Raw genomic sequence first — 24,423 nt, 5'->3', positions numbered from 1 at the left:
TTTTGTAGATATGAGAGTACTGCCATAAAACACACATAAAAATATATACCCAAAGTATAGTGGTATGCACCTAAGAAGGCAGGTGGGGGGACAATGCGCAGTGGCAAGAAGCAGTTTATCAAGTGAAGATCGAGCCAATAGAATCACTCTGTTGTCTACATCTCTAGCATGTGCTTTGGGTGTGCATACAATATTTAGTGTTGATTTTCATGTTAATTTAGGCATGACTAGGTTACTTAGCCATTATAGTGTTTATTAAATATGGCATAAAGCAAACACAAAAAGTATTACATTAAGGAGTGGTAGAGAGAGTTCAGAGGATATAATTTACTCTACTATGGAGAGTCAGAAACAGAAACAGTGGCCAGTGTAGTGCTCATTCCACCATTGCCATTTAACAGGGTAGGAGTGTGAGGCATGGCCAAAGATGGAGGGCACACTGGCAACACCACAAAGTATTCTCCGTCTCCTGCTGCATAGAACTCATTGTGCAGCTGCCTTCTAATGTGCGCACCAATGTAGCTGTCAGTACTAATACTTGTTTGCTTATGGAGGAGAGAGGGATTGATTGGGGAAGATTAAAAAGGAAAGGCAGGTCACTCAAATACCAAGATGATATAACAATTTGTCCATTTTATTTGGACTGTTGAGCTCCGTGGCCGTGGATAATGATATTTCAGTGAAAAAATACGGCAACCAGCCACTTTTTAATGTGTTATTTTTTATTTACGCCAATATGCATTTCGGGTTTGCACCCATCTTCAGCTGGCAAATTACATGGATCTTCAGTTACTACAGTAGTACAATCTCGACAGCAGTTTGGATGCTGCAGCAGGCCTTAGTTTGCTCTCCAATACATCCTCTCACTTTTCCCCCTCCCTTCTCTTTATTAATATGGCTGAATTTATCTACTTACTCTATTACTTATATGCTTTTGTTTACAGTTTAACCCCCTCCTCCTCCTCCCCCCTCTCTCTTCTACACACACACACACACACACACACACACACACACACACACACACACACACAGACAAGCTCCGCCCCCCCCCACCCTCCCTGTCTGGCTGTCTGCCTCTCTCTCCTCTCCCTCTCCCTTCTGAAAAATTATATTGTTTTTCTTTCCTTTTTGCCCGATTTCTAAATTGCATTGTTCTTTTCAGTTTTAATTTTTCTTCCTTTTAATCCACCTTTACACTTCACTATCATTTTTTTAATTATGATAACCTAAGATCACTAGTTTTCACTCAAAGTCTCACTGACAGAAGTTCATCAAATTGCTGCAAACTGATTTTATGAAGAATTTGAAATTAATGTGCTCAACACTGCCTTTGGTATCCAAAATTAAAGCAACAAACTGCTGTTTCCCCATTCTGTGTCTAATTCCTGATATAATGATACAAACTGTCAACAGATGTCAGTACGGTTATGTTCTGCTTGGAAGATGGCATTCCAGTCAATGGACAACTGTGCCAATGATGACGTCAGGCCACCTATCAAACAGGGTAGTGTTTACCTGGTAGTTCCATATCTGCAATCACTGTGCATACAGTCACAGATGGTGGAGTATGGCACAGAGAACATGCCTACCAGACTCTCTGTGGTGGAAAGCCATAGGAAGAATGGAAACAGGACAGTCATAAACTGATGTGGCCCGATGGATTAATGTAAATAATTCTGTTGTTTCTCAGATGTGGTGAAATTTTATAGAGTAAAGCTATTTCTCAAAGACCAGGGCAGACCTGACCATGTGCAACATCAGAAACAGAGGACTATCCTTTGGCTGTAAGACCATAATGGTACCACCTTAATGCTGCAAAGCAGCTGGCATCTACCACAGCATCCACTGAATGTGTTGTATTGAGGCAAATGGTGTACACAAGGCTTCGGCAGAGTGACCTTTATTGTCGGAGCTCTGCTGTAAATATACCTCTGATGCTTCTTCACAGAAGGGAACATCTAGAATGGAGTTGTCAGTATGCCACCTGGAGGGTCTAACAGGGGGCCAGTGTTCTTTTCACAGATGAGTCTTGATTTTGTCTGGAGAATGATTCTCAATGGATTCACATATGAAGAAACATGATTTCAGGACCCATACATTGTGGGAAGAGACCAAACTAAGGAAGATCCCTAATGGTGTGAGCAGGGATTATGTTGATACCTGAAATGCCTCTTTATAAAACTGTATAGGTTAATCGGCAAGGTTTAACTGCTACCAGGTATTGTGACGAGATCTTCGGATTTCGTGCAATTGTCACAATGTGCTGCGGACCCAGACTTATCACTAATGGGCAATAATGCTCAACCTCATAGAGCTTGGCTGGCTGATGATTTCTTGAAAATGGAAGATGCTGCATGCATGGCGTGGCCCTCTCACTGCCCCAGTTAAATCTCATAGAGCATGTCTAGGATACACTAGGGGTATGGGTTGCATCGCATCATTCGCAACCATTCTCTAAGACTTACAAGCAGTTCTGCAGGCATAATAGGCATTATTGCTCCAACATGAGACTGATGACATCACTCACAGTGTGTCTCATCATTATCAAGCCTATATTGTGGCCAGAAGTGGTCACAACTCATACTGAGCACATTAACCAGTTGTCAGAATTTATACATAAATTCATTAAGTTGGAGAAAAATGAAGAACATTTTTTCCAACCATTATGCATGCTGCAGTTGTTTATGTTATGTAATCTTTACATTGTTTCTGCTTATTATCACATGTTCGTACTGTTTTGTGGTAAAATGAATGCAAGCTTACAAAATTTCCAATTGTTGCTTTAATTTTGGACACCAGGGTACATTGTGATGAAGCAAGCTGGGATATTTTTAATTCACCTCTTGTTTTGCCATCTGCCTCATTAAATTCATGTAGTTACTTTTAACTATGTACCATTAGAATATGTGAATATAATCTGCATTTTCATAAAAGAGAAATATTGACCCTCAGTTTTAAAGAATATAACACCAAATGTAATTTTGTGTTTAGTTTTATGTATGTAATTGATTTTCTGATTTATTTTGACTATTCCTAGTTAGTATATTTTGTTGTAGGGCAAAATCAGTGATTGTTTTGTAACTTAAATTCTATTTTTGACGTATAAACAAATATAAATTCTGTAATAATTGGAAACATTTGGAAGACGAAATGCCAGTAATTTTAAAGTATTCATCTGGCTATATTCAAAAACATGTTAGCAAAGCCAGCCTTTAATTAATTCTAAAATAATTAACAGTTTTGTCAAAAGTATTGTTTGCATAACTATATTGTTTGTTAATTTCACAATTTAAACAAATAATTTGGCATAACCCTTGTAGTAGAAGAAACTGATAAAAAGAACCAATTTTTCAATGTAGTTAGTTAATTTAATGAGTTAAGTTTTAATTGTTATTTCTATAAATTTATCTTCAAACAATGTGTAGTTTCAGTACCAATTATTGTGATGATATATAAGAGCCTGATTTTTTGTCACGAGACAGTCGGTCCATGGCTGAGTTTCAGATGAATAACCTGTGCTGGTTAGAACAACAACAGTGCTTCAAATTAACTGTGGAATAAGTGTTAAACAATTAGGCCTTGTGTAAATATAGTGACAGTGTCTGATTCATATGTACCTGCTCATTCTTCAAGAACTGTGAACTTTTTTGTTAGGTTTTACTGCTCATAGATGTTCAACAGTAAACTATTGTAGCAGTATATGGAGTTTCGCCTGCAAAATAATAATGAGACATATTGAAGGTTAAACAATAGTGCACTGGCTATGTAACTGTGTAATGTGAGGGAGTGTGCAAAGTGAAAATTAAAGCACTATGAAACACAACTGTGCACCTGTCGACTACATAATTTGCAGTAGTCAGTGTCCAAATCCACAACCCATTTTTACAGCCAGTGTAGCAACACAGTACATCAACAATGAGGACAATCAACAAACAACAAATGAAGGAATAAAAAGCAAGAGGAACCACCACAACGTTAACTGTTTACACTTACTTATACTCATAGCAATGCAATGACCAGTCTCAGTTCTCATATGAGATAGTAACCACAGGTAGACATGTACAGTAATGTCCAAATTAGTCTCACAATGGCTAGGAGTTCACAGTGCACTTCCATATATGAATCTTGACAGATAAACATAACAAAGTTGCTGTCAAATTGCACAGTCAGTGGACTCAGGTAAGTTCTAAGATAATTTATATAAACAATCAAACAACGGAAAATCCAGGATGGGATAATGAAAATATTATGAAAAGTGTAGACTTCTACTCACTGTATAGTGGAAATGCTGACCTGCAGAGAGGTGCGACAAAAAGACTGCTAAACTAGTAAGTGTTCAGCCAAATAGCCTTTTTTCTGAATTAGACAAAACACCCACACAAATACACACACACACACACACACACACACACACACACACACACATATTCACATTCACATAACATATTCACATTCACATATTGACACAAATGCAACTCATGCACACATGACCACTTTCTCTCCTTCAGTTTTGACTACCCTTATCCTCACAACAGATGGGTGCTGCCGACAATAATGTCTAAGTGACCTGGTCCCACTTTCTTACCAATCTTAGTTGTTGATTTAAATGAAATGCTCAAGGGTGAAGTGACCTTAAATCACATAAAAGGAATTTTTTGTGGTTACTAGTGCATATTTATTGAAGTATTCCTTATCTGATGTGGCCACATATGAGTAAGTGATTCATTTCTAGTGACCTTACTGCTGTTAAAAGGCAAAATTTAAAAATTATGAAAAAGCTTCATTTATAATCAAACAAATATTATTTAGAAATACAATACCCTGTTTTAGAAAACTGAATTAAATGTACTTTTTTCAGAAATACAGATTAAAATTCAGATTTGTTTTCTCACTAGAAAGATGTTTGCGGTGAAAGAAATACATAAAGTATATAGTCTCAGCAAGGTAAAAATTCTTTGTTGCAGATCTTAGCAGAGAGTGATGGAAATTTGTTTTTTTCTCCAACAAGTGTGCAAGTAATTCTTGCACTTGCACATCTTGGAGCAAAGGGAAGCACTGCTCAGGAAATTGCAGAAGGTCTGCATCTTCCATCTGATAAGGCTATTATTGAGGAAGGGTTCCATGCATTAATGCATCAATTAAAGGTTTGTGTATACAAAATATATTTAGATATTTCATCTGTGATACTCCTAATAGTTCAGTAATACTTTTAAATACTTAAAAATAGCTGAAATGGATTAGGCTCATTACATTTATGTGATACAATGAAATATATAAAATCACGTATTCAAATGCAAAAGAGGCAAGAGCATCTGGATGTGAGCTGGAGCAACACCAACTATATAAAATTAATGAAGCTAGTCTTCATAAGTGGAAGGCATCTGGCGGAATGAAGTACAAAACACACTGTGTAAAAATCTGTCACAGTTAAAAAAATTGAAGCTCATGTCATTCAGAACATTCTAAAGGATCCTACTCACAGAATCTCTAATGATTTTACTGGAGATTTGTTGTCTTTGTTTTATTCTGCTTCTTACCCTGTCCCACTTTGTTATATTTGGCTTATTTATTTATTTAGTCCCTCAAATCCTATATATATATATAGAATATATACAAGGATATTGGACATGGTTAGGCATTTACAAGATAAAATACAGTTTGTATTGCAATCCTAAGGACTAGATATTGAAGTAATATGGCAAAGATTCATACATACAACAAACATTACAGGCAACATACAAAGTAGAATATTAATAATGCATCTTTATTTTTATTGTTTGGCTTTTATATATTCTGTCAGACTGTAAAAGCAATGATCAATTAAATATGCCTTTACTTCAGCCTTAAAACTACAGAGTTTACCTATTGATTTAATATGGTTAGGTCAATTATTGAAAATCTTTATCCCAGTATGTAGTGTGCCTTTTTGGCACAATTATGTTCTCACCTGTTTCATATGAAGGTCAGATTTTTGCCTTGTATTATGTGCATGTATATCTTCATTTTTTAATAATATATCTGGGTGTCTATCGTTATGTTGTTTGATGAAAACTGATGTTTCGTAGATAAAAATGCAAGGAAGAGGAAGAACTGACTGTTTTTTAATATGGGTCTGCATGATTTCGTATTGTTTACCCTTTCAATAATTCTTAGTATTCTCTTTTGCATCCTGAAAAGTTTAATATTTGTTGTATTGCCCCAGAAGATTATGCCATATTTAATTACAGAATGTACATAGGAGTTGTACACATTTAACAGGCTGGTTTTGCTGCAACAAGTTTTTAAGATCCAAATCATGTAACAGGCTTTGCTTAGTTTTCTTTGCAAATATTCAATGTGTACCTTCCATTTTGTGTTAGTCTGGAGCCAGAGTCCCAGAAATTTAGTGCTGTCAACACTTTCAAGAACTCTATCCCTAAGTTCTATTTCTATGTTTGGGTAGTGTCTTCTTTTTACATTATAGAATTTCAGTGCTACTGTCTTTTCTTTGTTTGTAATTAGCTTGTTGTAGCTGAACCCACTGTTCTAAACTGTTTATTGTTTGGATAGCGGAGTCTTTTACTTTTTCTTCTGTTTTACCACTAATAAGGAAGCTTGTATCGTCTGTAAAGTGGAGGGTAGTTTGGCAATACTGATCATTGACATAGAGGAGAAACAGAATGGATCCTAATACTGATCCTTGAGGGACACCATATTTCACGTTTTCATATCCTGAATAGTTACAGCTGAATTTGTTACAGTCAGTATATTGCACTTCAACCACCTATTTGCGACCACATAGGTATGTCTTGAGCCACTCACTAGATATACATCTAATTCCTAATCGGTCAAGCTTCTGAGTAAGGCATTATGGTCAATAATGTCAAAAGCTTTAGATAAATCAAGACATATGACTGCCACAAACCCACTTGCATCCAGTCTAGTAAAGTTTTCATTATGAAATTCAAATATTGCACTTTCAGTTGAATAGCCTTTCCTGAAGCCATGCTGTGAAGGATAGAGAATTTTATTTTTATTTAGGAAATCAGACAATCTCTTATAAAAAAAATCTAAAATTTTTGAAAATTCAGGCAGTAGGGCTATTGGTCTATAATTTGAAACACATTCTCAACTTCCTTTTTTGAACAGTGGTTTCACTTTTACTGTTTTTAAGCATGAAGGGAAGGATCCTGATGCCAGTGAGCTGTTGCACAAGTGTGTCAAGGGTTCAGTTAAGGCAAGACAGCATTTTTTAATAATTGCATCTGGTATTCCATCAATTCAGCATTTTTTAATAATTGCATCTGGTATTCCATCAATTCCTCATGAGTACCCTGTTTTCGAGGCTTTATAACTGATGAAATTTTTTCGGTATTTGTGGCTCAAAGGAACAAAGATGTAGACACATTTCTCACACTGTTGCATGATGGAGGTGATATTTTGTTGTGTTCTTCCAGTCCACTCACCAACTGTTCACTTACATTTGCAAAATATTTGTTGAAGGTCCCTGCAATTTCTGTTGGGCAAGAAATCATTTGTCCTTCATAACATAAGTTCCCCCCCCCCCTCCCCCCATGAACCATGGACCTTGCCATTGGTGGGGAGGCTTGTGTGCCTCAGCGATACAGATAGCTGTACCATAGGTTCAACCACAATGGAGGGGTATCTGTTGAGAGGCCAGACAAACATTTGGTTCCTGAAGAGGGGCAGCAGCCTTTTCAGTAGTTGCAGGGGCACCAGTCTGGATGATTGACTGATCTGGCCTTGTAACAATAACCAAAATGGCCTTGCTGTGCTGGTACTGCGAACAGCTGAAAGCAAGGGGAAACTATGGCCGTAATTTTTCCTGAGGGCATGCAGCTTTACTGTGTGATTAAATGATGATGGCGTCCTCTTGGGTAAAATATTCCGGAGGTAAAATAGTCCCCCATTCGGATCTCTGGGCGGGGACTACTCAAGAGGATGTCGTTATCAGGAGAAAGAAAACTGGCGTTCTACAGATCGGAGCGTGGAATGTCAGATCACTTAATCGGGCAGGTAGGTTAGAAAATTTAAAAAGGGAAATGGATAGGTTTAAGTTAGATATAGTGGGAATTAGTGAAGTTCAGTGGCAGGAGGAACAAGACTTCTGGTCAGGTGACTACAGGGTTATGAACACAAAATCAAATAGGGGTAATGCAGGAGTAGGTTTAATAATGAATAGGAAAATAGGAATGCAGGTAAGCTACTACAAACAGCATAGTGAATGCATTATTGTGACCAATATAGATATGAAGCCCACACCTACTGCAGTAGTACAAGTTTATATGCCAACTAGCTCTGCAGATGACGAAGAAATTGAAGAAATGTATGATCAAATAAAAGAAATTATTCAGATAGTGAAGGGAGATGAAAATTTAATAATCATGGGTGACTGGAATTTGGTAGTAGGAAAAGGGAGAGAAGGAAACAGTAGGTGAATATGGACTGGGGCAAAGAAATGAAAGAGGAAACTGCCTGGTAGAATTTTGCACAGAGCACAACTTAATCATAGGTAACACTTGGTTCAATAATCATAAAAGAAGGCTGTATACATGGAAGAAGCCTGGAGATACTGTCAGGTTTCAGATAGATTATATAATGGTAAGACAGAGATTGAGGAACCTGGTTTTAAATTGTAAGACATTTCCAGGGGCAGATGTGGACTCTGACCACAATCTATTGGTTATGACCTGTAGATTAAAACTGAAGAAACTGCAAAAAGGTGGGAATTTAAGAAGATGGGACATGGATAAACTAAAAGAACTAGAGGTTGTACGGAGTTTCAAGGAGAGCATAACGGATTAATTGACAGGAATGGGGGAAAGAAATACAATAGAAGAAGAATGGGTAGCTTTGAGGGATGAAGTAGTGAAGGCAACAGAGGATCAAGTAGGTAAAAAGACGAGGGCTAGTAGAAATCCTTGGGTAACAGAAGAAATATTGAATTTAATTGATTTAATTGATGAAAGGAGAAAATATAAAAATGCAGTAAATGAAGCAGGCAAAAAGGAATACAGACATCTCAAAAATGAGATCTACAGGAAATGCAAAATGGCTACGCAGGGATGGCTAGAGGACAAATGTAAGAATGTAGAGGCTTATCTCACTAGGGGTAAGATAGATATTGCCTACAGGAAAATTAAAGTGATCTTTGGAGATAAGAGAACCACTTGTATGAAGATCAAGAGCTCAGATGGAAACCCAATTCTAAGCAAAGAAGGGAAAGCAGAAAGGTGGAAGGAGTATATAGAGGGTCTATACAAGGGCGATGTACTTGAGGACAATATTATGGAAATGGAAGAGGATGTAGATAAAGATGAAATGGGAGATACGATACTGCGTGAAGAGTTTGACAGAGCACTGAAAGACCTGAGTCGAAACAAGGCTCCTGGAGTAGACAACATTCCATTGGAACTACTGACTGCCTTGGGAGAGCCAGTCCTGACAAAACTCTACCATCTGGTAAGCAAGATGTATGAGACAGGCGAAATACCGTCAGACTTCAAGAAATATATAATAATTCCAATCCCAAAGAAAGCAGGTGTTGACAGATGTGAAAATTACCGAACTATCAGTTTAATAAATCACAGCTGCAAAATACTAACGTGAATTCTTTACAGACGAATGGAAAAACTAGTAGAAGCTGACCTCGGGGAAGATCAGTTTGGATTCCGTAGAAATGTTGCAACATGTGAGCAATACTGACCCTACAACTTATCTTAGAAGCTAGATTAAGGAAGGGCAAACCTATGTTTCTAGCATTTTTAGACTTAGAGAAAGCTTTTGACAATGTTGACTGGAATACTCTCGTTCAAATTCTGAAGGTGGTAGGGGTAAAATACAGGGAGCGAAAGGCTATTTACAATTTGTACAGAAACCAGATATCAGTTATAAGAGTCGAGGGACATGAAAGGGTAGCAGTGGTTGGGAAAGGAGAGAGACAGGGTTGTAGTCTCTCCCCAATGTTATTCAATTTGTATATTGAGCAAGCAATAAAGGAAACAAAAGAAAAGTTCGGAGTAGGTATTAAAATACATGGAGAAGAAAGAAAAACTTTGAGGTTCGCTGATGACATCGTAAATCTGTCAGAGACAGCAAAGGACTTGGAAGAGCAGTTGAACGGAATGGACAGTGTCTTCAAAGGAGGATATAAGATGAACATCAACAAAAGCAAAACGAGGATAATGGAATGTAGTCGAATAAAGTCGGGTGATGCTGAGGGAATTAGATTAGGAAATGAGACAATTAAAGTAGTAAAGGAGTTTTGCTATTTGGAGAGCAAAATAACTGATGATGGTCGAGTTAGAGAGGATATAAAACGTAGACTGGCAATGGCAAGGAAAGCGTTTCTGAAGGAGAGAAATTTGTTAACATCGAGTATAGATTTAAGTGTCAGGAAGACATTACTGAAAGTATTTGTATGGAGTGTAGCCATGTATGGAAGTGAAACATGGACGATAAATAGTTTGGACAAGAAGAGAATAGAAGCTTTTGAAATGTGGTGCTACACAAGAATGCTGAAGATTATATGGGTAGACCACATAACTAATGAGGAAGTATTGAATAGGACTGGGGACAAGAGAAGCTTGTGGCACAACTTGACCAGAAGAAGGGATCGGTTGGTAGGACATGTTCTGAGGCATCAAGGGATCACCAATTTAGTAGTGGAGGGCAGTGTGGAGGGTAAAAATCATAGAGGGAGACCTAGAGATGACTACACTAAGCAGATTCAGAAGGATGTAGGTTGCAGTGGGTACTGGGAGATGAAGAGGCTTGCACAGGATAGAGTAGCATGGAGAGCTGCATCAAACCAGTCTCAGGACTGAAGACCACAACAACAACAGCAACATAAGTTCATATTTTTATATTGTTTAATTGCACTTGTTGTTTGATTTTTTATAACTTGCCATATAGCTTTAGATTTGTTTTTTGTATTTTCAATGTATTTGTCATTTGCCATTGTTTTAGCTATCCTTACAACATTTTTGAGGATCCTCTTGTAATTCGTAAGGTACAAATGAAATTCATGAGGCATGTTCTGTGTCTTTGCTACATCGTGTAATCTTCTTTTCTCTGCACAAGAGTTTCTAAGACCTGTTCTGATGCATTTGTTGTTTTTGAAGTTAGGTTGACATTTTTTTTTAATGGAAATGCTGCTTCAAAGTATGACATGAAGATTTCCATGAATTTTTCAAACTTTTTGTTAGTATTTTCACAAGTATACACTTCATACCAAGTTTCTTCACTTAGTCTCTGTACAAAAAGGTTTATTTGTTTGTTAGTGAATTTCCTTGCTTGTTTTACAAGTTCCTCTTTCTCAGTTGTTTCACTTGGGGTGTGCAAGGCAATAAACTTTGCATAGTGATCACTGAAGCCAGTATTAAGATTTCTGGCACAGGAATTGTGATTTACATTTGTGTTTATTAATATCTGATCAATTGTTGAGCTAGTTGCTGGTGTAACTCTGGTAGGAGAGTCTATGGTGGCTTTTATGTTATATGTTTCCAGTAGGGTCATCAAGCTTTGCTAGTCTTTTCTGATTTCTTGAAAATTAACATTAAAATCTCCACATATGATCTCTGTTTTGTTGAAGTTTTTTATAGTAGCCTATTTAAAGCTGCTTCTAGTTGATGACAGAAATCATTTAAGTTCCCATCAGAGCTCCTATATACACAGATGATTATTAATTTTAATGCAGAGAGTTCAACTGTGGATACTTCAAAAACTTTCTGTTCAGCTAACAGTGGAATGGGTTTTATATTACAATAATCAATGCCACTTTTAACAAATATACATGACCCTCCATGACTGGATGTAATTCTAGAGAATGATGATGAAAGATTGAAACCTGCAAGTTTTGTGACTGACATTGCATCTTTAGGCAGCCAGTGTTCAGTTGTACACATTACAGAAGTGTTTTTTAGCTCATCAGTACATAAATTTTCAACTTCACTTAATTTGTTTAGCAATGATTGGACATTTTGATGAATCAGCATGAAATTAAAGGATTTGTTAGGCTTTGGCATATTGTTAGACTTTGGCATATTTAATTGATCACTTACCTTTTCCTTGTCAATAAAAAATCATTGAGGTGTGCTGCAAGTAGAGCTTTTCTTTTCCCGACTGCACCTATTCTTCTATTATCATCTGCAGCAGAATTTTCTTCTGTGTCTGGCTCCCCTGGTAGTTGTTCAGCTGCTCATCCTACTGTTGATAATATTGCTGCTGGTGTTAGACCTGGGTCTGCAATTGGTAGAGCTGTTACTGCATTCATTGTTGTTGCTGTGCCTGAATATTGGCGGCACCTTGTTCCTTCTTTTGTTGTTGATGTTGGTGAGTGAGGTCTTGCTGGCATTGTTTCCTTCAAATATTTGGGGGCCAATCCAGGATGACTTTGCTTTTGAGTGTTTGATGCCTCTTGATGATAATTTCTTCAATTTTTCTGATGAGCTGTTTTTTCCCCATGTTGTTAATGTGTAATCCATGTAATGTGTGGAATCTGCACCCAATATTGTTAACATTTACGAGTTCTACATTTCTGAAATGTTTGCAAAGTAATGAAATTTGGTGGTTGGCATTGATTATTTCTTTATTTACGCATGACCAAGACGGTAAGTCATGCTGATGTGGGATGTTCAGCACTAAAACATTTGTGTGTGTCAACTGTCCTAAGCACCTTTTTTAGTTCTTGTTTTGCTTTGTGTGTTTTGTTTTTATATATGTCATTTGACCCAACAGTTAGCACAACAAAGTCTTCAGAGGATAAATCAGCAACGTCTGTGGATCATACATGATTGCAAACTTCCAACATAGAAGCACCAGGCTTTATTTAAGCGATTGCTTATACACTGGACTGACCGTTCAGAAGGCGAGCAAATCCATGAACTTGACTGTCTGCCATCACAACTACTTTTCTTCGTTTAGGTTTCTCTGCATGTTTAGAAGGCCCACTGGCATTATGGTCAAACAATTTAGTATCAGCACTGGACAAATACTTGGTATTTAGGTCACACAAGTGTTCAGGTCTTTTAGTTTCATTTCCTTTCACAACAGTAGTTGAGTTGTTAGGCATTCTTTTGGATGTATCACTCCACATATTTGTAGTTTCATATTCAGCTCAGAAGTTAGTTTTATCAGATGCATGATGTTTCTTATCTTTCACAGTTGATTGCACACTGAACCTGCTTGTAAACATGATATTAGGCTCATACAATAAGGTTCGTTGAAAATGAGGCACTTTGTTTTACACTTTGCCTGGAATTTTGTGGTTACTGTGAGGCAAGTTTGCTGTAGGTTCACACTTTCTGGATGTACGTTTTTTTAGTTCTCTCATCAGAGTATTAGTGCTTAGTTGCAAACTACTTACACAATCATTTAACTTTCTGATTTCATCACTACAATTCGTGCACACACTGTTTTTATCGGTGTAATTTTCACTTTTTTTCTTGTGAACACTGTGCATATCAACACTAGCTGCCATCTTGTATCTCAGGTACCTTATGGTTATTTATTTGCCTAAATATCTCGTATAATATATACCAATTTTGGCAATAGTTGCATCAAAACTGTATAAATTCAATATTAATTGACTCATTACATCTTATGAAACAATTATCTGTCTCTCATGTGCCCTTTTCAGAGAAAATTCATCTGTTAGTAACTTTATATCTGTGACTCCTTATTTAAAACAAGTTTTTTATGAGTTTAACCAATTAACATAAAACCCTGAGTTCCCATTTTTATTATTTTGACAGAAACTTAATACTCCTAGTATACTCAGCCAACTTAAAAACAGGACTTTGAAAAAATTAAACCCTGCTTATATCTGTTTTAGCACTGATAGTTGAGTGTTCCACCACTAGAGAGCATCTGGTGCTACATCTTAAGCCTGGTAATTATGTTTTGCTTGAGGTGGTTGCCACTAGATATCACCTATACTGTATGTAGCTTAAGATACTGAACAAGCCTCTCTCCTGTATTCTCGTTTAGACAATGCTTTCAAAAATGATGGGTATAATGATCCTGAGTCTAAGACTGAATTTAATAGCTCAGAAAGTCAAGAAGAATGTGATGTTACTTCATGAGAGACTGAAAGCGATGACAGTTCAACAGTTGAGTGGCAAACATTCACCAGTAGTACAAAATGATACATCCACTGGGCTCCTTCAAGTTTTGTGTTCATGGAAACCACAGTGAAATCCATGGTTAGACTTCAGAGCAACATAGAAACTAAAAAAATGACTTCAAGTTTCAGGATTTTTTGGTCATTGGCCAATGCACAAATATAATCAAGATTTTATTATTGGTGATCTTAAAAATTTTGTAACCATTATTTTGAGCTTTATAAGCTATCTTTATACATCCATGTGTGATGTCTTTCATCATAGAATGCTTTTCATGAATAAAAAATTATTATTTTTGGAATGAAAATTGAAAAAAAAATCATTGTGTTACGGGGTTAAATTATTGTTCAAGCTGTGAACAGGTATATATATAAACAGAAAAGAACTTACTTCACTTCACTTCAGTCTCATATTGCTGGCAGAGAAAAAGAGGTAAGGAGAGGCTACAGTGGGTGATCTAGGAAGAAGTAGAAAAGTAACAAGAAGTATAAGGCTGGTGTAGAGGTAGTGGTCTGGAGTAATTTAAACATACACTTTTCAACATCCTCATGTGAAACTGTAATTATGTGTCTCATATTAAATCATACTAGTAATCCACCTTGACTTCAAACTATTGTCAGATAACTCATTTGGCATAATGTTAATAAATTGTATATACAAATCTTCCTCATGAATGTGTCTCATATTAAATCATACTAGTAACCCACCTTGACTTCAAACTATTGTCAGATAACTCATTTGGCATAATGTTAATAAATTGTATAAACAAATCTTCCTCATGAATCATTGTGTCTTTTAGTGTAAACAGCATTAAAAATCCCTACAGTAGTTCCTGAGATGAGCCTTCAAATACAGGCAGAAAAATGTGGTGGGTATCTTTATTCATATTATCTAAATAAAGCAATCATCAATGAGGAGAATGTTTTGAACAGCACCGTGCTTTACTAGGAATAGTCCTGTTGGAGGTAGTATGCCACTGCCTTCCTCCAACCTTGGAACTTACTAGTCCAATCAATTATTGGGGACCTACAGTTAAATGTGCTTGCAGTCTTCCAGATATTGTTATGAGTCTACTTCTTGTTTCAAGTTTACTTCTTACTTACAGCATGTTGCTTTCTTCATTCCATGCTCATGAATGGAACTACACAACACATAATGACCAGTATACATAATGACCAGTACATATAGTTTGAGATACAATGTGCAATTAAAGATTTCAATAATTGAAAATGGTCTGTTAACATTTTTTTCATTTTATTTTCACAATAGTTTCAAAGAAAATTATGATGTTCACAGGGATCTGGTGACACAGTTCTTGAGATAGCTAACAAGATCTATGCACAAGCTAGTTTCCCTATTAAAGAAGAGTTCCAAGCATCTGCAGCAAAGTTTCTAGCTGAAGCCGAGGAAGCTGATTTTGTTAAAGAGACAGAAAAGTCAAGAACATTAATTAATGAATGGGTAGAGATGAAGACAAACAAGAAGATACAAAATTTGATTCCCCAAGGTAAATAATTGTTTTTCAAGATTTAGGTAAGATTCTTTGCAGTGATGTAAGAGTAATATATGTGTTGGATGATCAGTGTGTCAGTACTACACTTCTGTCTTGATGTTTCCTCACTGATATATATTCTACCACAATATGATAAAAGGGGTGGAATGGGGAGGGGGTACTTGGACCTAAAGAAACAGAACTGATATCACCTTCATTCTAGAATGTTGTTCCCAAGTGTGATTCAAAAACCTTACCACTTCAATCCATTCTCAAATCAATATAAGTACTTTGTTGGTCCAAGGATCATTTTACAGTGAGGTGAAACTTCTCAGCTTTATAAAAAAAAAGTTGTGTGTGTGTGTGTGTGTGTGTGTGTGTGTGTGTGTGTTTTTGTTTGTCTTGTCTTTAATGAGGAGAAGACATGACACATGGTCAGCAGTGGCCTTGTTGAAGGAAATTTCTCTACCAGTTAGAATTCAAGCAAAATTAAGTGCAGCAAACTTGTAAGAACAACTTTAAGGCCAGATTGGTAGAAAAGTCAAATAGAAAGAAAAGAATCCTGCAGCTAGGTAGCAGTTGTGGAAGGGGTGTAGGCCAAATGCTATGGGAAAAGTTAGATGTAGAATACTAGGTCACAAGCATTATGAAACCTAGTGCCAAGCTTAGCCATAAGGTACTTATAGCAGGAGGAGCAGAAAACAGCCTGGCTAGCAACTTATGGCTATTAGCCATGTTAACAAAGAGCCGAGTGGATTGCTATTGACTGAGGCAGTCTCATATCATTATTGTGCATCTTGCTGCTATTGGGAGGTGGTCGTACACAAATCATGGCCTGCACCTCAATAGCAGGGGGAATGACAGATTAGCTAAGCCTCTCTCTGAAAGTGTAAGGAGGGCCACAGCACAGGAGGCATAATCCCTGTGATTACTGAAATCATAGAGAAACATTTCTTAGGCTAGGGTCAGGCTACAGACAAACATCACTGAAAGACATTAGAAGAAAAAAGAACTATAATATATGTGACAGTTTCCAGAAAAATAGAATTTATTTATTTCATCACGACATTAGAAGTTTGAAAAACAAGACAGATGTGCTTCTTGTGGGCATAGAAGGTGTGAAAAATTCTGAGGACGTATTTTCTGTGCCTCTCTTTACTTCATGTAATCACAGGGATGGAGAAGTTAAGTATCGGGGATTATAGATTAGAATCATTTTTGTGTAGATTTAACATGGAAAAAGAAGTTGCAACATATGTAAAAGTTGGACATAAAGTCAAAAATATTGAAACAAATAGTGTCTATGTCAATTAGAACCTAGAAGCATATGCTTATGAGTTGTTACTGCAGAATACTTATCTGGTAATTGTAGTAGTCTACAGATCAATGCTAAGAAACTTTCTGCTCTTTATGAGAAATACAGGTGCATTATGGGTAACCTGTCAGATGAGAAGAAACTGTTAGTACTTTTTAGGGACTTCAGTGTAGATTTATTAAAAGACAGAGACAGGAAGAATGAACTGGAATCATTAAGTTGTTTCAATATAATTTCAGTAAGCAATTTTCCAATTCATGTTGACAAGACAGTAAGATATTGATTGATGGAAATGTCGTGTGGCTACGGTCTCCCATTGGGTAGACCATTCGCCTGGTGCAAGTCTTTAGAGTTGACACCACGTTGGTGACTTGCTTGTCAATGGGGATGAAATGATGGTGATAAGGACTACACAACAACTAGTCCTGAGCAGAGAAAATCTCCGACCCAGCCGGGAATCAAACCCGGGCTGTTAGGTACGACAATCCGTCGCACTGACCACTCATCTACCAGGGGTGGACATATTGATTGATAATATTTTTATATACAGTGCTCAGATGGAAAAAATTAATGTTTACCTGACTGGTAATAGACTGCTCATGACGCACAGAAAATGGAAATATACAACAGCCCAGAAGGAGGTTCACACAAAGCAGTAGGCTTTTTGATTAGAATAGGGTACAGTGTTTTAAGAGAAGTTTAAAAGAGGTGGTGTGGGATGTCAAATTCAATTTATTTATTTATTCATCCATCCATAAACAAATTTCATTGTATGATATATATTAAAGGTACGTAAGGTAATGGAAGAAACAGATTATTCATAAGACATATGTAACACAATTTATTGCAAGGCAGGAAGATCCTGCTTCAAACAACAGAAATGAATCAGAAGACTCCTCCAGTAATATGTCTTGGTTTTGTATTGCATGGAGCCACTTATAAACTACAATGTATTATGTTGCTTACAAGCATACTCCATCCTCTTTGTCTACTTTGTAATTGGTCAATATGCTTATTTATTTGCAGCGATTTTATGTTGTGTGAAATCTTTAACTGAGAAAAAAAAACTATTTTAGAAGATATTCTTTAAGGTGTGTTTTAAATTTACAGAGTTCCTTTGTTTTTGATATCTTTTGGCAGTTTTATTATACATCTTGACTCATCAGTGAAGCATAATGGTTTGGGTCTTGCTCTATTCATTTTATCCAGGTACGAGGAATCACTGTATCTGGTTTGGTGATCATGTACAGAACTGTTTACTGCATATTGCTCAATGCACTTTTGTAGAAAAACTGCAGTTTGGTATATGTTTTCAGTTGGAACTTTGAGAATACCATATTTTTTGAGTAGCTCAATACATTGGCCCCTTTTGTGACTCTTTCTCATTATTGTGATGGCTCATTTTTTTCTGTTTGATCATGATTTCCACATTCTTAGTATTTGCACCCCACAATATTATGCCATAAATGAAGATAGAATGTATGTGTGCATAGTATATTCCTTTTAAGCATGAGCTTTACACACTGTGCTTAGTATTCGTAAGGCGTAACGTGCTGCGCTAATTTTTTAAGGTGTAGTATGCTGTGCTAATATTTTTCCCAGTACCCTGATATGTTCTCCCCCTTTTAATTGTTGATCAACATATGCACCTAAAAACTTTTTGCCAGCTACACACATTATGGTTTCATTACGTACTTTAAGATTTATTATGTTAGGTTTTTTATCTATGTAGACATTGATGTTATTAATCTTTTTACATTAAAAGTTACTTTATTGTTATTTGACCAGTTAGGGACCACCACAAGTGCCATTTCAGCTTTTACTTCTAACATTTCTGGTGTCCTAAGTGTAATTATTATATTGCTCCATCAGCAAATCACACAGTTTCTCCTTGTATGACCCAGAGCTGCAAGTCATTAATGTAAATGAGAAACAGTATTGCACTTAACGCACTGCCTTGAGAGACTCAAACAGTCAGATATTCTGGATCTGAAAAATACCCTCTGCATCTGTCTACTATTTAAGCCCTAAACCATTTATTTACCACCCACCTCATTCCTACTGCTTGAAGTTTACCTAGAAGTATTGCGTGATCAGCCATGTCAAATGCTTTACTTAAGTCTAGGAAAATGCCTGTTATTTGTTCTCCTTTATCTATGGCTTATAAAATTACTTTTGTAAATTTTGCTGAGCTGTTTCTGCACCCTTATCAAACCTGAAGCAAAATTGTACTCCATACAGAAGTTTGTATTCATTTAAATAATCTGTAAGTCTGTTATTCATAATAGTTTCTATTATTTTTAAAAAGGAAGACAGTAATGTGAAGCATTTTTGCCTGCTTTAGGTAATGAGGGCAGCAACCTGATCAGAATCAGAATTTTTATTGTGCCATAACAGACAGAGTTAAATCACAAGATTTATGTGTATTACAGAAACAATAATTATTAATTTATATTTTACATAGATTGTTTATAGACTAACAACAGTATTACTGTAAAAAGAGAAAATAATTATTACATTCATTAATTAGACATAAGACTTATAAGCTAAATTAACAAAACATTTCATCCACTTGCTTTCTTCCTCATGTTGCCATATTGTCATTAAGAAATTCTTCTAAAGGAAAATAACATTTCTGTACTTACATTTTTTGTAGTTTTTGCTTTAGTTGCCCCATTTCCATCCTGATGATTTGTTTCCTTTATAGAATACTGTAAAATTTTATGCCCATGTATTCTGGGGTTTGTGCAAACAGCTTTAATCTATGAGTGGGAAGCATGAAATTCTCCTTGTTCCTAATACTGTATTGTTGTTTAAAGTCATTGTCTATGAATAACTTGGGGTTACTGTATACAAAAATAATCAGTTCATAAATGTACAAAAATAGAGCACTTAATATTTTTAAATTGCTTAACAGTGGGCGACAGGATACTTTTGGTTTTGCATGAGATGTATTTCTAACAATTGATTTTTGTAATTTTAAGATTCTACTCATTTTGCTTGTGCCTCCCCAAAAAATAATGCCATGCCTTATAACTGATTCAAAGTAGCTGCGGTAAACTATTTATCTTCTCTGTGTGCTAGTTGAAAATGTCAGAATCTTCATTGCAAATGTCAGGCTGTTTAATGTACTTGCTAAATACTGTATGTTTGAAGACCAGGATAGATTTTGGTCCAAATGCATGCCTAAAAATTTAACACAGTTTGCCTCTTTCAATTCTTAGTTTCTGTGACTAATGTGGAATTCTTTTACCTTAGAGTTTTTAGATTTAAACTGCAGCAAATGTTTTTCCCAATATTCAATTTTAGCCCATTTAGGCCCATTTAGTTGCAACCAGTTTTCCGAACTGTGTAATAGTTTTGTACACTTGAAGGAATTTGTTTGGGGTCATTGCTTTCAACAATGGCAGAGGTACCATCAGTGAATAAAACTGAGTGTGAATTTATGTTCAGGGGTAGATCATTTATATACAGCTGTCTTTTGTACATAAAAGAAAACTTTAACAGTTACAGCCTTAGGCAGTCCGTTCATAATCGTAACACTCGTCAAACATTTAAGATAGACATACCAACAACTCGACTCAAGAAAACACAAGACAGTTATGAATACATGGGAATAAGGCTTTCCAGCACATTACCTGTGCAGGCACATTGTGTCTCTCTTAATATATTTAAAAGTAAGACTAAAAAATGGCTGAAAGACAAAGCTTTTTACAGTGTTAAAGAATTTGGAAACTCTTCAAAAATAGAGCTGACTTATGAAACAACTTGCAACTCTGTTTGTACCTCTTCATAAGCTTTTTTTGCCTCTGTAGTTCCACATTTAACTGTTAAACATGTGGAGAAATCCTTGTGTATGAAATGTATTCTTTTATTATGCACATTCTTTTAAATGCACACTTAAGTTATGTGGGATATCTTTATGCATCAAATGTATTCATATGTGTTCTTTTAAAATGTATACTTTAGCTTTGTGTGATACCTCACAATAGTTATATTTCTTAATATGTAAATTGTACATTACTTATGACAACATCAATTGCATGTAATTGCTTAAAGATGGATAAATAAATAAATAAAAATGTAAAAACCAAATTGGACCCATAATTGAGCCTTGTGGAAAGCCTTGTGAAATAATCATCCATTCAGATAGGGAATTTCCCTTACTTGTTTTCTGTTCATGAGGTACAACCTAAACCACTCTAAAGCACAACCCCCAATTCCGTATCTTTCCATTTTATACAGGAGCAAGTGATGGTTTACGCAATCAAATGGTTTCATGAGGTCACAGAATACTCCTGCTACTTTTCTTGACTTATTTAAGGTGGAACTGATTTTTTCCACAACCTCATTAATGGCCTATATTGCACTCTTGCCTTGCAGCTGTTTCCTCTTTTTCTGTTGGTGGGGATGTTTTATCTGCTGGTTCTGTTCCAGGTGGCACTGTTGATACTGATTTTGTTCTTATGGTTTGGGACACTTCACTGCACTTTTTGTGATTATAATTTGCACTTTGTGAAACTATTTTGCTTGACTGGGGTAAAGGAATGGCCACTGAGCTAGATGCGCCATAAGCATTCCTCAAGATTTCTACAATTTTTTTATCAATGAAAATTTTTCCCTTCTCATTAAGTTGGAAACCATGTCTGGTATAGAATGACTCTTTTATAATGTCTGTTAGGGGTACTTTTAAGCTGCTAATGCTGTCTTTTAGTAGACACATTAGAGCTTCAACTGAACTTGTGACCATTTTATTCTTAAATGTATGAACAATCCTACTGATTTCTTCCCCAGTGGTGCACAATAGCAGTATTGTGTAAGGGACACAGTTTTTTGTAGCTATATGTTGTACTTTTGGAAGCTTTTCTTGCAGTTTGCAACATTACAAAAGTAGTTGTTTACAAAGTTGTCCAAGTCCTTAGGATTATCTATTAAACTATGTTCATTTCTCATTTGTATTTTCATCTGCTATGGCCTTGTGTTACTAGTTTCTTGTTTTACTTTTTCCAAATGGCTTTGCTTTTATTGTTAGAGATCTGTCTGGTTTTATCATTTTGCATTCTTTTTGCTTGCTGCAGCAGTTTTCTGTATGTCCTTGTGTATCTGAGAAAGAACTGTAAGAAGGCTGGGTCATTCTTATTTTGTTTAATAGAACTGAGATATTTGAGAGCTCCAGAGGATTTTCTGATACCTTTCATTGCCCAGTTCTTTCTACTAGATTCCTCAGCAGAGTGTACTATCTTAAGAAACACCTCCTCAAATTTCAATTTGTATATGTTTATGAGTTTGTTAAATTTTTTGTTTGCATGAATTCCTGGATGTACTTCTGACCATATCTGGCTGGCCATCTACACAGTAAATTTGCACCTTTTTGATTTTGAAAACATCTTTTTGTAGCTAAGTACTTTTCTTTGTTTGTTTGTAGATATTTTGCATTTTGCATTTGACCAAAATATCGTGGTACTCCTGATAAGGTACCAGTAAAAAAAAAGAACACTATAGATGATAATCTGTCAGAATATGGTCAATAACTGAGAATCGGTGATGTGTGTTGTGATATACCGCAATGTACAGGATGTTTAGGAATCTGTTACTGACTTCATCCACTTTCATCTACTAATATATAAATCTCCGCAAATAGTAATACATCCTTTAGGTTTACTTATCTTGTCCAGCAAATGTATTAATTTAATGGAAAAGTTTTTGACATTACCACTAGAAGACCCTCATAGGCACAATATAAATAGTTTATAATAAGTGTATTTCATAGTAAATTTTTGTCAATGTTTGAAAGTTATTGAGAAAAGCCATGAGAGGAGAGAGAGAAAGGGAGAGAGAGAGAGAGAGAGAGAGAGAGAGAGAGAGAGAAGTAAGCTGAGGATAATTAAAGGAATTAAAATCCCATGTAAAATGAAGAGGAACATTTATATAAAGTCCGTAATAAGTCAAGGTCTGACATAACTTGCATACTACAAAAAAATACTCTGTTTTAAGGAAAGTCACTAAAATGTCCTAAAGTATGCATGTCCTTACAGAAATAAATAATGAAAGTAATAAGATTAAAACTACATCACATATTGTCAAATGTGAGACAGGATAGCTAGTCAGCATGCAAGATATCCTAACAATTCAACTAAATGACAATGTGGTGGCTGATAATTCAAAAGCTGTGAGTACTTTCGTCAGTTACTTTCTAAATGTTTACTGCGCTGATCAAACTGGGCTCAATTGGAAAGCTTTGCCAAGAAAGTCTCTTGCTTCAAATCAGGCATTTACAGCACCTGTTCCTAAAGTAAGCAACAATCATATTACTGCTTAACCAAGTGCTAATACTTTCGGTAGCCACCAATTAGCTGTGCACATTATTGGTACAAGTAAGAAACCACATTGTTTCAAACATGTTAATATGGCTGTGATGGCTATTGTTTACATTATGTGTATACGAATTAGCTTATTGTAAATTGATCTAAGCTTGTAAATACTTTGACATGTCCTATATCCTTGTAAAAAGAGATCTACGGATGAATAAAACTACTACTACTACTACTACTACTACTCACAAAAGAGCTTCTGGATGAATTGTATGATTTTCATACAATGGTTTGTGGAAGTTTTTGTACCTCTATAAGACTCCTCAGTTAAAGATTGGCAAAAGGGAGAAAACGTTACTGCCACTTGACAAGGTACCAACTCATCCATTGTGTGATATCTTAAACAAAAAGGATGAGATCATAAAAGTGATGTTTGTTACACCTAATGTAACCTCCATATTAGCACTCATGGCTCAAGGCAGTATCGAGACTTTCAAATGGTATTACAGAAAAGAATTGTTAAGTAAAGAGAAAGTGGTGGGGTAGGAGGGAGGAAGTCTGAAGTCATAAAAATAGTGATTTGGAAGATCTACCCTACATGATCAGAACACCATAGAACAGAATTTGGTAAAAGCTTGGAATAAAATTTTGGATATTACGAACAGAATGATATGTCCAAAATGCTAAATATGCTAAAAGTACTCAATTGTCATGATGTGATAAAGCAGTAGTTCAAGAATGAATGACTGTCAATGATGTGGACCAAGGACACCAAATCATGCAGGACAGGTAAATTATAAACCTTGTCACTGATAAATCTGATACCACCTGTATCTCATCAACTTGTAATCCAAAAAATGAAGATGAAAATATACTTACTGTCTGCTTCTGAAGCATTCACATGTTAGATATTGCCTTGCCATGGTTTTAGGTTCAAAATGAAAGCAAACAGTGTCAGACACCTGTGCTGAACAATGCACAACTCAGTTGCTTGTAAGTGGGTAGACTTGCTCAGACAGACCAAAATTAAGAACATTTTTTAAGCATTAATTCTATCATATGTATCACACATGTTTTTTTTACTAGCCTCTATGACATACATCCCTACTGTACTTGCCTTTGTAATAACAACAGTGATTCATGTTGTAATAAGTATATGAGGTTTTTATTTATAAATTGGGA

At 35.9% G+C, this 24,423-nt stretch overlaps 1 protein-coding gene across 7 annotated transcripts in view; it reads left to right on the top strand.

Moving 5' to 3' along the window:
• Nucleotides 1-24,423, top strand: part of LOC126335405 (leukocyte elastase inhibitor-like) — a 195,773-nt gene that overhangs the window by 67,536 nt on the left and 103,814 nt on the right. For all 7 annotated transcript variants that reach the window (XM_049998668.1, XM_049998669.1, XM_049998671.1 and 4 more), the window contains 2 exons: nucleotides 4,965-5,144; nucleotides 15,420-15,630. In XM_049998668.1, the coding sequence (XP_049854625.1) occupies nucleotides 4,965-5,144; nucleotides 15,420-15,630 (391 nt within the window). The remainder of the gene's footprint in view (nucleotides 1-4,964; nucleotides 5,145-15,419; nucleotides 15,631-24,423) is intronic.

This window comes from Schistocerca gregaria, chromosome 2 (genome assembly GCF_023897955.1).
Source record: "Schistocerca gregaria isolate iqSchGreg1 chromosome 2, iqSchGreg1.2, whole genome shotgun sequence".
Lineage (NCBI taxonomy): Eukaryota > Metazoa > Arthropoda > Insecta > Orthoptera > Acrididae > Schistocerca > Schistocerca gregaria.
Note: the sequence above shows the minus strand (reverse complement) of the source record. Positions and strands in the feature narration are given on the sequence as shown.